Here is a 16,850-nt window from a genome sequence, read left to right on the forward strand (position 1 = left end):
ATTATTTATCACTGTTTCGTAAGAAAACATGAAAATATACTAGTTTTACGTAGCGCAATATTTTGAATTTCCTATTAAGTTTAATTTTTATTCTTTAAAGTAAAAGTGAACACATTTTTTGACATGTAATGTGTCGCCTTGAATTGCTCTTTTTTGGCAATGATGAATTACAAGTGCACAATAGTTAATTTTACTCTACTCCAAATTTCGGTATTTGTGTACCCAATATACTAAAAATAGTAACTTTGCAGCCGACCAGTGTTGCTTTTTCTTTTATAATTCTATTATTTCTGCGTTGCGCATCTTGCGTTACGTAGCTCTTTCTGCGGTACGTCACGCAAACGGAAAGCATACGTAACGTAGCGATAATTGAGAATACATTCAAATTGTATGTTGGCGCCTCAAAGTAAATTAAGCAAATGTATTGATTATTGAATTAATTATCTTCAAGTTTATTGATTACTTTAAAGGTATCTTGGGTTTGCTGCTGTTCGTTCACAATATAAGCTAGCGGATCATCTTTACTCGACTCCATCAGATGCTCGCAAGATGTTTGATTTATGGGAAACATGAATGATAAATCAATATCGTACCGCGGCAATTTCTCTCTATAAATATTTACGATTATTAGCGTACAACGAAAATCAGCCAAGCAATTGCAATAAATTACTTCAAAAAGGTTACCACATTGACGCCCAGCGTCGCTTCCCGTGAGAGCAACAATGCGGATAAATAACGCGGATGCTTCTTCTTCTCGGCACAGTGCATAATAAGACCCCAATTGTGATAATCCGTATCCAGCACATAGGTGTTGTAAATGCCCTCATCTGCAAATTAAACACAGTGCTATTAAAATGTCTTCTGTGCATTTGACAATTAAAATACATACATATATCTTCAGTATGCATCCAATGACCCGGTGTGCCAAAGTCCGGTATTAACCACGTAATATTGCCTTGCAGCTTTTCGCGTAGTGGATCCTCTGCGAAAATGTAACTAAAATTCATCGTAATCTGCAATCGATAGGCATGATAAATAGCTATTACTCTTCGATAGGTTTAGTAATGGAGGAGCACGGTACATGCAATGCTGCCAATTTATCGCGCTAAAAAATACGGGATAATGGCAGCACAAAAAAAAAAACGTATCCGTGTTTTAAATAGTTATTAAATATTACATGCTGATCTTCGCTCGAGAAGGCAAAATTGCTGCGCATGCAAGCGTATTCAGGCAGCTCCTCGGTAGATGCATAATATTCCACTACGTGCCAGTTGCCCATCATTAGCTCCACATCAAAGTTCCTTATGGCGCGCACCTATTTTTTGTTGTTTTTTTTTGTGTTTTTGGTGTAATGAGAATAATGCAATTGTATTAGAAAGTTGACATGAGCATACATATGTAAATAATAAGAGAGACACAAACAGACATAGACACGGATGCGTGCTAAACGAAATTAAAACACACACACATACACACTTGATGTAAAGCCTAGTTGCGTGTGTCAACTTTGTGCATTTGTTCAATTTGTTTTGTGGCTTTTGGCTGTGCGTTTTACAGTTTTACTTGACCGCTGTCAACGATGCGTCAACGGCGACGGCGACTGCGCGACGCTGGCAGCGACGTCAGCATTCTATGCGAGCAGACACTTAGAAAGTGTGATTGATTTTGGCATCAGTTCAGTGTGCGCACTGCGCACATTTCTTTGGCCCCAGACGTTCTGAATGTGCGCCTAAGTGTCTTGCATATTAATGAGATCACACACACACTCAAAAACATTTCCAAATCTGAAGCAAAGATGCGAAAAGGTTTTTTTTTTTGGTGAATTCCAGTTACAATTGAAACCGAAAATTTGAAATGGAATTGGTTCACGATCTATGTGAGAAGCTCTCGTTGAGCACGTGACGATCAAACAAAATAAAAGTGGATGAAAGCAAGGTGAGTTTGATGATCAAGGTTGCACTATTATTCACATTTGGACCCAATTTAAATCTTGGTACACGTGTTTGTACATGAACGTAGATCGAAATGGTACTTTTTGCAAGACGTACCATAATTTTAATTCTATACAATGTGTACAACTTAAAAGCTTACTTGGAAAGCAGTTCATTTTTGTCGTGTATTATAATGCAGCAAGTTAAATTTGTACCTACTTCATTTTTTAGTAGCAGTAAAGCTTGTACACTTTTATTAGAAGATGGTACATTTTTCTGCAAGGCGTACTATAAATTTATCTTGTCTTGCTAAAGCGGTACACTTTTGCTCGGTACTTTTTAAAGTGTGCCATAAGCATTAAATCATTGTACACAAAACAATCATTAGTCATATTTATAGCGAATTAAATCTTTTGGGCGAAAGGGAGATATCGGAAATGTACGATTTATAGAAATATAATCTTAAGTGCATTCTATGATATAAAATAATAGTTAAATTTGGGCAATTTGAAAGATGTTTCTGGAAGAAGAATCATCCAATTTGAAATGTTATTTATTTTATCTGTAATATCCGCTTTGGTGATGCATTCCATCGGTTATCAATGTGTGTCGCAACCCAATAAATTGTGTATTTCAAAAAGAATGTTCCCCTAGCAATACACTCTGCTTCTGTGGGTGGAATGTGAACTTACATTTGGACACTTCCGTCGAAGATCCGTGCGCTTTTTGCTCGTTGCCGTGTAGCTGTTGTACTTCATCCAGGCATTCGACAGTTGAAGCAACAGGATAAAGAGCAACATTGCCGCCCAATTCCACAGCGAATTCATCGTTACAGATAAAGCGGATACGGATATAGATGCGGATACGGATACGGATAAGGATAAGGAATGCTCTGTTTAGCCGTGAATCGAACGCGCACACTCGTCTCGTTGCTTGGCCTCTTACTGAGGCTGCCACATTCAGTTGCTCGAACGGATGCCGCAAGCAGCAGTTTGACTTTTAGCGGATAAGGCGCCTTATACTAAATACATTAATACGCACACACATACAGATATTGAAATACAAGTATGTATATTTATTACACAGAATATGCATAGATGTTGTGTATTTCATTAAAACGTTGTGCGTTGTTGTCGCTCTTTTCTGCTGCTGTCGCCGCTTATTCATTATCGTAGCTGAAAATAAAAACGCACACACAATCGCACACAGTATTGCAAGGCTAGTGTTGAGTAGTTGGCTGTTTTATAGTTAGATTAAATTATAGAGTTTCCTCAGCTTTCTATTCAGCCTTTTGCTGTTGTAGTTTCGCATTTTATTTAATTTATGATTAGAATAATTCAAATTGAAACGCACAAATTCTAAAAGCTTTATGGCTGCTTTCAAGCTAGATTTACATTCTAAAATTACTCTTACTTTCTGTTGATCTAGTAGAATCCCAGCCGATTTTTATTATAATTTTAAAAATATTTTTCCTCAAGCAATATTTTAATTCAAAACATTCAAATCCGAATTAGATATTTAAAAAAAAAGCAAAAAAAAAACAGATACATTTTAAAGTTGAGCTAGATTACAAAGTATCTCGGTTATACAATTTTGCGTTGAAATAATAATAATTAAAAATAATAATTGGAGATTTAATTTTTTATATATTTTAAGACAAAATGAAATGATTAAATATGAAATGCATAAATTCTACTAAAACACATTTTAGCTAATTTTAAGCTATATTTGCCTTAAAGAATATCTTAATTTTTGCGAATCAGTTGCGCACAGTGACCACTGTGCGTTGTTGTCTCTTTCAACATATGCGTCATATTGATACTGAAATGTGAGCGGACTGTCAATGAAAATAAGTGCAGAGTGCATAAAGTAATCAGTCTTATCAACCACCCACATAAACATGCCAACACATATGTGCGTGTGTGTGACATTTAGTGCAATGCTTGAACCACTGTGCGACAATACGTTGGATGCCGCGTAGAGACGGCGACAAGTTGTATTTTTGGATTCATTTGGAGTTGAGAGTTTTAGCAAGTTGCGTTTTTATTTTATTTTTATTTTGCAGCACTTTTCAATTTAGTCAGTTTTCACTTGACGCTGTCGCACAATGATCTCAGTCCGGTTCCATGCGTTTGCAAAGCGATCCCTTTATGGGTTCCCATGCCCCCAACCCCAAAAGTGGAACTCGGCAAGTGGATTCCAAGCCCTGCCTGTCTGCCTGCCTGCCTGCCAGGCAACCAGCAGCAGCAGCCTGAAAAGCAATAACAAAAGCGTAAGCGTAAGCGAGCGAACGTATATAACTTTCTCGCGGCATTTGCTGGGCCTTGATGTGTTGATAAAGATGAAATTTTTATCCAGACTTGTGCGAGAGTGAAAGAGCGAGAGAGATGGAGATGGAGAGGGAGAGGGAGAGAGAAGCAACATGAAAAAGAAAAGAAAAGAAAAAAGGTATGCAGCAAACAGGAAACACAAATTTATTCTTTACGATCGCGAGAACAGCCTGGCTTTGGACACTTTCTCTTTATTGCGAAACTTGTTGGGCGGCATTTTCACGCAGCCATCGCCGTTGCCATTCGGCATCCACATTCACAACGACAAACGACATCCACAGCGACAAGCATTGACATCCACAACGTAACGTAAGCGACAAGTCGATAACGCTAGCGCTAACGTTAACGTAAATGTCAATGCTAACGTAACGCGCAATGTGCTGTCTTCACTTTCCTTCTTCCGCCTTGCGTTGTGTGTTGCTGTTGTGTCTCCATCTCCGTCTCCGTCTGCGTCTGCGTTTGGCCAGCCAGTTAGCCAGTTAGTCAGTCAGTCAGTTGGCCAGCCCAAAAACGGCGCAAACTTTCGTCGTCGCTGTCGCTGCCGCTGCCACTGCGACAACATCACTACTTGGCCATGGCCATGGCTAGTTCCGGCTTTAGCGGTCATCTCCACCATAAAACTTTGCAGCCAGCAGAACCAGCAACAGCATCAGCAACAGCCAGCAGAGGCAGCGAGACCGAGACCGAGATGGACATCTCTCTCATCCAGGCGCGACGCACTTACGAGTAAACGAAAAGCCGCTTTTTATGTGCGCCTAAAAAAAAAAAAAATAAAACAGACAAGAAAAAAAAAGAAAGAAAGAAAAGAAATGAACGGCCAGTGCAAAAAAGGCGAGAAAACGACCAACGAGAAATGTCTCCTGATCTTGCACACTTACACACACACATACGCACACGTATACATGTGTGTGGGTTTATGACTTTGCCCAGCACACCAGCAAGCTGCGTTCAATAGACGATAGTTTGATTTCAAATATAATATCGATAATTGCACACACACGATGCAAAGTTATTTCATATCTTTAGATAATAAATGTAAAAAATAAACATTCGCTTTCAATATATAAAAACTTTGCAAATGATTCATCAAGCTTTCGTGTGTAAGCCACCGTAAAACGATTAATTTTCGTTTTCTTGGTTTGCTGGGTAGCTCTTTGTGTGTATTTGTGTATACTTAGTTGTCGGAGATGAATGAAAATGACGGGCAATTGAAGCATGCGCCAAGGGCGTAGACCAACCCAGCCGAGTCGCTTACTAACCCATATTCCACATTCAAGTCGCTCGTTGCAGATGGGCGCGTCTCGTGACACGAACACGAGCACGAGTCTACTTCAGACTTGAGCTTATTCCTCTTCGGAAAGACTATTTAACAACGACCTAACATAATACAAAAATGTCAGCTATTAACGACTGCTTGACTATGATTTGTGTGAGTGGGTTTTAGTGTTTATGTAGAGTGTTAGAAAATGGATGAATAATGTTATATGATCCATATTATAATAATAAAAATAATAGTAAGAACTGCAATGCTAGCTGATAATAAGAGTAGCTGATAATAGTTTTAGTTGAAGTGCAGAGATATTGACTTAAGTTAAAAGTAGGTGTACTTTACATTAAAATTGTTGAGGATTCAAAGACATGAGCTTATATATAATAGTAAGATCGGGAAAGGAAGCGAATTTGTTTTTATACAACAAATTCGAAATCAAACTAAACTTGTATTTTTAAATTTTAACAAACAATAAGACAATAATAAGATTAATCATTAAAGTAGAATAGTTTAAATAGCTAACAGTACAAAACACCAAAAAGAAAATTCAATATTTTATAGTTTTTAAGATTTCAGTTTTAATTTGAAGTCAATAAAATTATATAAGTAGAAATTTATTTTGCTATTTTATAAATCATCAATAAAAAAAAATAAGTATTGTTTATATAAAAATTAAATCAAAATCTTGCAAAGAAAATTTGAAATTAAAAAAAAAAGTTAAATCAAAATCTTGTGAAATATCAAACAAATTTGTCTGAATTGAATTAGTTGATTGCAATTAAAAAGAAGCACGGCATTAATTACGGAGCACAACAGCTGCAATTAAGTGCAGCTGATGACCACTGTGCATAGTGCAGTTAACAGTTGCATTGAGTAGATGATAACCACTGTGCAGAGTTGTGTGCACCGATTTCTCAATGAACATCATGGAGCCAAAAGAGTTTGTCATTAAAGTTTTGGACATGCCAAGACTGCAATGACAACAGCAATCACTTCGACAACAACAACAACAACAGCAGCAGCAACAACAACAACAAAGACAAGAGCTTGCAGACATAAAAGAGAAAAAGTCGTGCGTATTCGTAGAATAAGTAAATGATCATGATGCTGTAGATGTTGTGATGATCATTGGTGATTTTGAGATGCTACACTTGAATGCTTGAAATGCGCCACGCCCAGCAGCAACAACAACAACTACAACTACAACAACAACAGCAACAGGTGGCAGCGGCTCGCCCGGAATGTCAAACGTTTATTTGTCGGTAATTAAATTTGAAAATGATTTAAATTTCACCAAGAAATTTTTGGAATTGGACTTAACACTTTCTTCTCTCGATCCACAGCAGATCCCCAGATGTTGTCTCCCTCGCTCTCTCACTTTCTTCAACTTTTTCACTCTCGCTCTGACATTTTGCAGGTGGGGCCCACCCGCAAGCGCAATGTTGCATGCCCCACCAACAGCCGCTGGCCATTGAGCATAAGCATACCCAATAACCAATACTGAAGAGTGAATACCGAAAAAGTGAATACTGAATAGTGAATATTGAATACCCAATAGCCATACCCGGACTCGGACTCAGACTCAGACTCGAACTCGGGGGCCCCCAAGAGCAATCCGAAAGATCAATTCGTCTGATTGGAGATTTGTTTTCTATTTGCAATTGATTGATGTTTGGCTGGCAGGCGGCAAATGTAAAGCCAAAAGTCTCAGTCGCAGTCAAAGTCGCGGCTGGACATCGCTCACTGTGCAGCAACAGCAACAGCAGCACATTGATCATCATCATCGTCATCATCTTTGACCGCCATCGGCATTTGTACAAGTATTTGTTAACTGCCAACGTCTCTGTGTCTGTGTGTGTGAATAGACTCATGAGTTTGCCTGCAACTCTATTCAAATTGTTTCTTCAATAATCATAATTGTGCCTCTCATTCATTTCTTTTCAATTTCCATGTCTCGATGCTGCCAAATATTCCAAAAATTTTTTTTTGCACACTGTCTTCACAGACTGCCATTTGAAGGCCTTTCTAGCCAATTTTTGCTGTTGTTGTTTTTGTTGTTGTTGGGAAATTTTGACTTTAAATTGATGCCTCAATTGAAGGAGAGTCATAGCTATACAAATGAATAAATATCATTGAATTTATTATACTTTATTGTTGACATCGATCAAAAATATGTTCAATCCTGCAACAAATAAATATTCAGATTCGTGTAAAAAAAAATATTCATATTTATTATGAATTAAATATTCGGCCTATACTTATTCAGAGTCTTCTGTATTGTTTGTTTTTAGTATTTTTTAAACTTATAAAATATTTTCGTGTCTATAGCAAATATTTGTATCTATTGTATGGTACATCGATATACAGATTCTTTTAATAAGATTTATGTTCTTAAAAGTATACGATTCTTTCTTCTTATTTTTTGGAACTTGTTTCTTATATCAAATGTTTTTGAAGATGTATTTTCTAACATTGGAATTGTCATGTTCTTGACGCACTTTTGAGATCAAAATTTTCAGTACTTAAATCGGAAATATTGATTTTTTTATCTGGCTAGCATACATATCATAGCTATTAACTGAGTTCAACGATTTAAGTATTGAGGTTATATATTTAACTTAACTCTTCTGATTTTATAGATATTATTTTGGAATTTACATTTTTTATACTTACTTAAACATTCAATCATTCATTTTCAAAATTATACTCAAGCTTTTTCTTATTTTTATTTGTTTTAAAATGGGACTATATTTCTTATTTCTGATAATTTTTACTACATTATTATTATTATTTATTTTGTTATAGATTTGTTCTTCAATATAAAGTATCTGATAGATACGAAGTTTTCAATCTTTAGAGAGAGTGTTGATCCTATGTCTGAAGAGACAGCGGGTAATAGAAACTGCGTATATATCATCTTTGTGTGTCAGTTAGGTAAATATGATTGATTGACTGTTGAGTGTTTGTGCATATATAACATATGTTAGGTTAAGTTGTCTCTTGTATGTGTGTGTGTGTGTTGAATCTGTGTTTTCATGCAGTTGCACACGTTTTGTTAGTGCAGTGTTATTGTTTTGTTTTGTTGCCGAGTTGCCGAGTTGCAACTAAATTATGCGCAGACACACATTCATTGGTCTCGTGTGCGTGCCCTACCTGTTGCACCATTCATCTTTGTTGCTTGCCACAACAACATCGTGCAGCACGAGTCGATTTCATTTGTTTGCGCATGCGTGGCACATTTCAGCTTGAATATTTCACATTTATTGACGTCTCGTCTGACACTCTGTCTAAGCCAAAGTCGAAGACGGAGTCTGCGATTGGATATTGGATATTGGGCTCCGACTCCGACTGCGACTGCGACTGACATTGAGATTTGGGGTTGGGCCTGGAGTCTGGAACGCTTGCAGCGTTTCAAATATTTCACTTCGTGATGTTATTTGCTGATCTACGAGTTTTGTTTTCATTTCGAAAGTGCGTATTATTATTATTCTTGCCTTTTTTTTTTGGTTTTGTTTTGCAAACAATATATTATTTTTGTGTTCAAACTGAAGGAGAAATTTTTTGAAGCTAGGAAAGTTTTGCAAAGACGCTCTAGTCCAAGGTCTGGTTAAACGTAGAGAACGGATTTCATTTTCAATATAGTTCTTAAAAAAGGAAGGTAATTATCAATATCATAAGTTAATAATGTTATATAATTATCATTCTGAGAAACACTTGAAACACATCCAAATTATGATCAAATGTAGATCGATCATTAAGAAAAGATAATTTCCTAACGCGTTCCTCAACTGGTTAAATCAAAAACTCACTTTCGATCGCAGATGATCACAACATTCGCCTCGGGATCCGATTCCGGAACACCATCTAATGATGTTTGGAAGTGAAGTGGGAACTGCGATGCGTGTATGCAAAGTGGGTCAAAAGGGTAAGGAAACTTGCGTTGCAAGCATTGAACGCAACTCAAGTGGCGTTTATTTGTGGGATCAATGCAAAAGTGGCACTTGAGTGGTACAAATAAGAGAGAACGTGAGCTTGCATGTGCGGCACTTTAAGTGTGAGAATAAGTGTGAATATACCCATAGGTATAGTAGAAGTAGGAGTATAAGTATGTGTATAAGTGTGTATATTATTAAGAGTTTATGCGGGAGTAGAAGTGGGAGAAGAAGTGAGAGTAGAAATATGATTGAATGCCAAAGTGTAATTATAAGTATAAATGCGAGTGGAGTATAAGTGTTTGTGTAAGTTATGGATGTGAAAATAAGTTTGGGTGTATAAGTAAGAGCATAAGTGGGAGTATAAGTGGTATAGAAGCGTTGAAATCAGTTTATCCCTAGAAGTCAGGGATACGGTATAAGATATATATATCGATAAAGGGGGATATAAGCGAAAGTATAAGTGTATGTATGTATAAGTATGTGTATAATTGAGAGTCTATGCAGGGGTAGAAGTGAGAGTAAGTAGAAGAGTGTGATTGGATGTAAGAGTGTAAATATACATATGTATGTACATGTGTAAAACTTCGAAGATAGTATTTGTTTAAGTATAAGTAGGGGTTATGTGTGAAAATCAGCTTGGGTATATAAGTAACAGAGTAAGTAAGAGTATAAGTATAAGTATAAGTATAAGTATAAGTGAGAATAGTAGTCAGAATAGAAGTGTGGGAATCAGTTTGTGCTAGTGACAGGGGCAGAGAGAAAATATAAGATATGTTTAATTGTAGGCTGAGTATAAAAGTGAGTATAAGTGTCTGTATAAGTAGAGGTATAATTATAAATATCAGGTCAATTATCATTCAACATTCGCAAGCATTCATTTTCAGAATAATTTAAATATGAAAGAATTGCTTTAAAAACTTGGTAAATTTATTAAACAATATTTAACTTTTAAGAGTCTTAAAGTTGGGTTCTAGGAATATCAATTCGTCCAGCAATTTAAGAAAAACTAAATTCGGAAATAAAACTAAATTGAATGTTTCTTATTTTTACCTATGTAAGTGAGTGTATAAGTACGAGTATAAGTTCGTGTATAAGTGTGAAAACATACATGACAGTGTTTTTAATGAGTATGTGTGAATATAAGTCTAATTATGAGTGTGCGTAATTGGTGTGTGGATAAGTGTAACTATAAGTGCGAGCATCAGTGTATACAGAAAAATTAGGAAGTACATAAATTAAATTAGGAAATTAGACTATATTTACTGTTTTTTATTTTTACCTATATAAATGAGAATACAAGTGTGTTTATAAAACTGAGTATAAGCGTGTATAAGTGTGAGTATGAGAGTAGAAGTGTGAAAACATACATGACAGTGTTTGATGAGTATGTGCGAGTATAAGCGTTATTATAAGTATGTGTAATTGGTATGTGAGAGTTAAAGTGTAAATATAAGTGCGAGTATAAGTGTATGTGTGTATAGATAAATTAGGAGCTTAACAATAGCCATAATTGATGCCCCTCTAGCACGCTCTTTCCGAAGAATCTTTTGGACAGCTGCTAATTGACTTTCAGTGTTTGGGTTGTTGCTGCTGTTGCTGCTGAGAAAGTGAAATTGATCGCACGGCAAGTGGCATTTGGCTCATGCGCCGAGACAAGCATTTATTTTGTTTCGCTTTTGGTGATTTATGAGGCTGTGTGAGAGCCAGAGATTTGCACATTCCGCATACCAATCCACAGGGATTCTAAGGAGTTGCTGTCACTGCCGCAAAAGCTGTTGCAACAGCAACAGCAGCGGCAGCGGCAGCCGTGGCAGCAGCAACAACTAAAGTTGGGGTCGCTGCTGCCGCTTTCTAAGCCGCATCTTAGCGAGTGATGCGATGATGCTGGGATGAGTTGCATGAGTTTGCAGCTTCAGCTTTTACCACGCATGCCCCGGCGACAGTTAAAAGCGAAACGAAACGAAACGAAACGAAAAGAAACGAGCAAATATCAGCAGCAACAATAACAATGGTGGCATCTCTCTTGGCGGTTGTTGGCAACAGCAACAGCAACAGCTTTAACCCAATTCTTTGGCTGCATTTCCGCCGCATTGCCACTGAACTTCTCCAAAGGGCCCAAAAGAGCGACTCCCAAGCGACACAAGCGTCCAAAAACCTCTCGCTGTGGTACAAAACAAAAAAATACAAAAAAATGAAGAAAATAAGAAAAAAGTGTCTTCTCATTGCTTAATGGCAGACGTTGCTACTGTTTCATTGTTGTCTCTCTTGTTGTTGCTGTTGTTAGTTTGTTTCTTGTTTGTGGCGTTTTCACTTTGGTTGCACTTGGAGTTGGAGTTGAAGTTGGAGTTGCCAATGCCATTGCCACCTTGTAACCCAAACAATAATGGACACATGCGACCGATTGCAGCCAGCGCAAAGGTTATTGCAACAGCAACACCAACACCAACACCAACATCAACAACAACAACAGCAGCAACAACATTCACAGCAACAGCAAGAGCAACTGCAACTGCAACTTGGGCAACGTCAACGCTGAATGCGGCAGATGACAAACGACAAGCCACTCGATGATGGAGTGTCAATGCAATGAAAACTAAACTAATAAATTGTGAGAGCGACCCAAATAGCTGGCTAGAAACTGGCGTGCAAAGAGGATTTACTGGGCGATGGATGGATGGATGGATAGATGGATGATGACGACGACGATCGCGCTCTGTTCCGACTTCAACTACAACTACAACTCTTAACTCTTAACTCTACGTGTTTGTTTGTTTGTTGGGGGCGTGGTCGAGGGCGTTGCAAACTGTGGGAGCCGACAAAACAACATTGACATCTACTAACGCCGCATCTCAATCGGTCTTCCAAATTCTTCGACTTCAACGCGCTATGCAAATGAAGTCATCAAAACTGACCGAACGCATCAAAATGAAATGTTCAACTCCAACTGAAATGGGTTCGTCTTGTGAATCACAAATGAAGAGATGCCCTACACTCATATTTATTACTATTTATTTATTTATATTTGATTTGTTGTTGTTGTTGCTCTTTTGTGCTTTGCTACAGTCAGCACACGATCTAAACAACTTACTTTATTCAATTAATTAGTTTTTTGTAAAAGACGAAAAATTTACTATTCTTATTTATTTAGTTACTTACTTTGAGCTGGAGTGGATTATGAGTGAATGAAATTATTTGAGAACTTACTTTATTTAAATATTTACTCACTTTGAAATTAACTAGATTATGAGTGAATGAAATTATTGTAGAACTTACTTTATTTATAGCTTTGTGTAGGGAATGAATTTAACAGGCAGAAGGAGTCATCTTGGTCAGCGTCAACAGCAGAGACTATCTAGCCATGTCCGTCTGTCTGTCCGTCCGTCTGTACGAATACCTAGATCTCAAAGACTACACGGAATAGAGATATAATTTTTCTTTGACAGCATTTGTTATTTTTGTATGTAGATTAAGTGTATTTCAAATATTTGCCACGCCCACTTTCGCCTCTGTAAATCGTAAAAAATCGAATGATATGCGTAATTTTGAAGCTATAGTTGCGAATTTTGATACAGACAATAGCTATAGAATTTATGGTTCCTGAGAATTAGGTTCTAATCGGATAGAGAATTGTAGAAGTTATTGAAGAAGAACATTTGTATGGAAAAATACCCCAACTGCAATCGGATCTTAGTTGGCTTGACTGACAATCTGTGGTATATGGTACTCTATGGTATATTTTGAATGTAGCACTATATCGGTATATCAAATAAAGTTTTCTGTATATTTTAGTATTTATGCGATATATTATTTTGATATATTTTGAGAGTGTTTTGGTCTTTTTTTAAATGGGTAGCGGGTATCTTGCAGTCGAGCTCATTCGACTGGAATTTTCTCACATGCTCTACTTGCTTATCCAACATGAGAATCTTTGTCTCCAAAAATATTTGTGAATATCGAAATTTGTGTAATTCAAATGAAATGAATATTAATATTATTTGCAGCGAGCATACAATGTATATCATATACTTCCTGCTTGACGTGCCACAAAGAAACTGAGAAAAAATACTCATGTATAATTAACCCGACTTCTTTCAGCTCGCCGGCAGATGAAAGATGATGGAGTTGACGACAATCGGGAGAGACCTTCGCTTTGGGGCAGCGCAGCGCAGCACCAAATTTGGTGCGACTCAACTGACCAACCTCCCCATAGTCTCTCCTCTCCTCTCCCCTCTCTCTCTCTCTATGTGGCTGCTGTCTCTTTCTGGCCTGGGCAGCAGCCATGTGTGTGAAATTGAAGCGCAATTCGAGTCTGCGGCCGGTGAAAGTAACAAGATACTTTTAATAAGACATCTGAGCAGAGAGTCGCGTAAGGTGGAGCGCAGAGAGGGGTGGGGAGAGAAAAGGGGAAGGAGGGGAGGCAGCGTTTACTTAAGATGCGCGCGGCGTGCGCCCAGCTATTAAGCGGGGCAGCAACAACTTGGGAACTTGCCTCAGCAGCCCTTCTTTTGATATGCGAGATTGGGAAATGAAGTTGCGGCGGCGCTTAGGAAAAACTGTGACTAGCCAAGTCATTGGATCAATGAGCATGCAAAGCAGATCAGCAAATAATTGATCAACCAGACTGTGGCAGACTTTGTGGCGCGTCGCACATCGCGTCCGCGTGTTACTTAATGTGTGTTTGCAACGATAGACAAGCTGCAGCAACAACAGCAACCACAACAACAGCAATCACAGCAACAGCAACAACGTTGGCCAACTTCAGGCGGAACCAAGTCGATTGCCACAACCAGCTTTGCGATGCGATGCGATGCGATGAAATTACTCCAATTTCGAGACAAGTCATTTTGGTCATATTTAGCAAACAGGAATCTCAGGCACTGCTCCTAAATCTGCCAACTGGACTTGAAATGGCGATGAAATCGCTGCTCACCCAATGCACAGTGGTCAGTGGTCACTTTATTGCAATCATCTGCAAATTGGTAAGTAATTCCTCTTTTTTTTATATATTATATTAATGGTTAATGAATATGATGCTGAACTCTGCTAATAGATAATAGACAAAGCATAGTTGCTGCGTATACGTAATATTTGTATTCATTGCTCTTATAATCTATTGAATATGATATCAATTTGGATCGCGTGTCAATAATATAAATAATAAGAGTTTATAAATAACAAAAGAATATCAAATGACTAAAAGTAAAACCTAATAATGGCTGACATAAATAAATTAGTGAAGTAATTTACAAAAATAAAATCAAAATTATTTAAAGTATCATAATAATGCATATAAAATTGAACATACAAAGAAATTTGCAAATATAGAAATTATAGTATTAAATGGAAAACTGTGTATGCTGGAAAATAAACGTTGAAAACAATGAATTGAACAAATTAAATTTCAAATACATGTATTAAAGGAAAATAACAAATAGAACATTACATTTTAAATGCATTTAATAAAGAAGAATAGCATACGTTTTACATACATTCATTAAAGGAAAATAGCAAATAATAAATTATATTTTAAATATATTTATTAAAGGAAAATGAAATGAATTTTATAACTAAACAAATTTAGTTAATTACAAAATGTTTGTATTAAAAAGTGAACATAAATTATAAAAAAACTCGCATAATTATACATAATTAACAAAAGATGCGGAAAAAACTTGAGCGGGTTAAAAATCAAATAAATTACATGTAAAATAAAATACAAAAAACAATGGTTAATTATTTTTTAACAGTATCTTTCGTAATGAGATAATAAAAATATGACAAATTACACCAAATGACATAAAATATAAATGAATGAAATTCAAATAAAAATAATTAACATTCAGTTAGCCCTCAAATTTCTTGACTAAACCTTTGTAATAACAAGTTTAAAGTTAAATGGTGAATAATAAAAAAAATTAAATTTAATCCAATACAATTCAACGGAACACTTTTTGAGAAGCTGAAAGAAATGATAAAGAGCAAGCAAATAAATAAAATAAAAATAAAACAAGTCGTATTATCTTTAAGACTAAAAATGATTTTATAATCAATATCAAATGGAATTCAATTTAATACAGCTAAATGCGAAAGACATGATAAAGAGAATAAACACAATGGTCAACAATGATTAATATTAAAAATGGTTTTAGAATCAATATGATTAATTCAATTTAATACAGTTAAACGGAAAAGTCTTTCTTTCTTTGTGAGAAGATAAAAGAATCGATAAGAAAAAAAGAAAATAAAGCAAATATATGAAATGGTAAATATAAATAAAATAGATCGTATTAATTTCGAATGAATTTCGCAAATGTTTCGCAATACTATTTTGAAAAGAATATTGTCCGAGATGTGAGCACAGTTTGGTTTCCAGTGTGCAGTCAGCTAACGCAACCAGAGCAAGTGCAGCTCGAAGTCATCGAGGGAAATGAAGTGGCAATGGCAGTTGCATGTGGAAAGGCGAAAGGGGAGGGGCAGAGAGGAAGAGAGGGGGCAGCAACTACAGCGTCATCGCGCCATTGTCGCTGGCTGGCCAAAGCAAAACCAAATGCGACGCGGCACTTGGCGAAAAATATTTTATGGAAAAGTGGAACAATCGATTAAGCATTACGACGATGCCGTAAAAAAAAAAACAGAGCAATCGGAGCAGCAGCAGCAAAAGAAGAAGAATTGCAATTGGAATTGGAATTGGAATTGTGGCGGACATTAGGGCGCTGCATGTGGCAGCAGCAGCAGCAGCAGCAACAATTGGAGGCGGTTGCAAGGTATCAGTGGCGAACGCCAACGCAAAGATATTAACGCGGTCTGAACTTGATTGATCGCGAGTTAATAAAAAGTGTGTGCAACTGTGAGTGTGAGTGTGAGTGTGGCAAGTGGCAAGTGGCAAGAGGGTCAGTGTTGCATAGAAAGTGCAAACAGTTTGAGGACTTGTCGCGTCGTCTGCCTTGTTGACCATTGCAACTGAAAGTTTTGTGCCGTCTGTTGCCACAGTGTAAACAAACCGCTAGTCGAAGTGAAGATGGGGGCCAAACGCAGAAGAGGAAGAAGAAGAGAAGCAGAAGAAGAAGCCACCGATAGCGATACCATTGCGATACCGATACCGATAGCGATAGCGATAGCCAAGTTACCGATACCCGAACTTGGCAGTTTGCCGCCGTATTTGTATTCACTCACTTTTTACTGTTGTTGTTTTCTGCTTCTGCTTCTTCTTCTTCAGCTGCTGTTGCTGTTGTTGCTGCTGTGTTTTTGCTGCCTATCAATGAAAAGAAGAAATTTCGCCGTCGACGCGACAACAGCGACTGCGACGGCGACGTCGACGTCGACTGCGCTGCGCGCCTCGTGGTTGTCGGCGCCGTTGCGCATGCGAAGTGTTTCGCTACGAGAA

At 37.2% G+C, this 16,850-nt stretch overlaps 1 protein-coding gene across 1 annotated transcript; it reads right to left on the bottom strand.

The window, feature by feature from the left end:
- Positions 1-428: 428 nt before the first annotated feature.
- Positions 429-2,893, bottom strand: LOC132796374 (apolipoprotein D). The gene is made up of 5 exons (XM_060807527.1): positions 2,624-2,893; positions 1,178-1,315; positions 890-1,013; positions 671-827; positions 429-608 (listed from the first exon to the last, which is right to left on the bottom strand). The coding sequence occupies exons 1-5, from the start codon at positions 2,756-2,758 to the stop codon at positions 437-439; spliced, it is 726 nt and encodes a 241-aa protein (XP_060663510.1). The 5' UTR covers positions 2,759-2,893; the 3' UTR covers positions 429-436.
- Positions 2,894-16,850: the final 13,957 nt, after the last annotated feature.

Source organism: Drosophila nasuta, chromosome X (assembly GCF_023558535.2).
Source record: "Drosophila nasuta strain 15112-1781.00 chromosome X, ASM2355853v1, whole genome shotgun sequence".
Classification (NCBI taxonomy): domain Eukaryota; kingdom Metazoa; phylum Arthropoda; class Insecta; order Diptera; family Drosophilidae; genus Drosophila; species Drosophila nasuta.

Coding starts and splice junctions, on each gene's coding strand:
- LOC132796374 (XM_060807527.1), bottom strand. CDS start 2,758: ATGAATTCGCTGTGGAATTGGGCGGCAATGTTGCTCTTTATCCTGTTG. Junction 828..889: donor GATGCATACTGAAGATATAT/GTATGTATTTTA, acceptor TTTAATTTGCAG/ATGAGGGCATTTACAACACC. Junction 609..670: donor AATGTGGTAACCTTTTTGAA/GTAATTTATTGC, acceptor AAATATTTATAG/AGAGAAATTGCCGCGGTACG.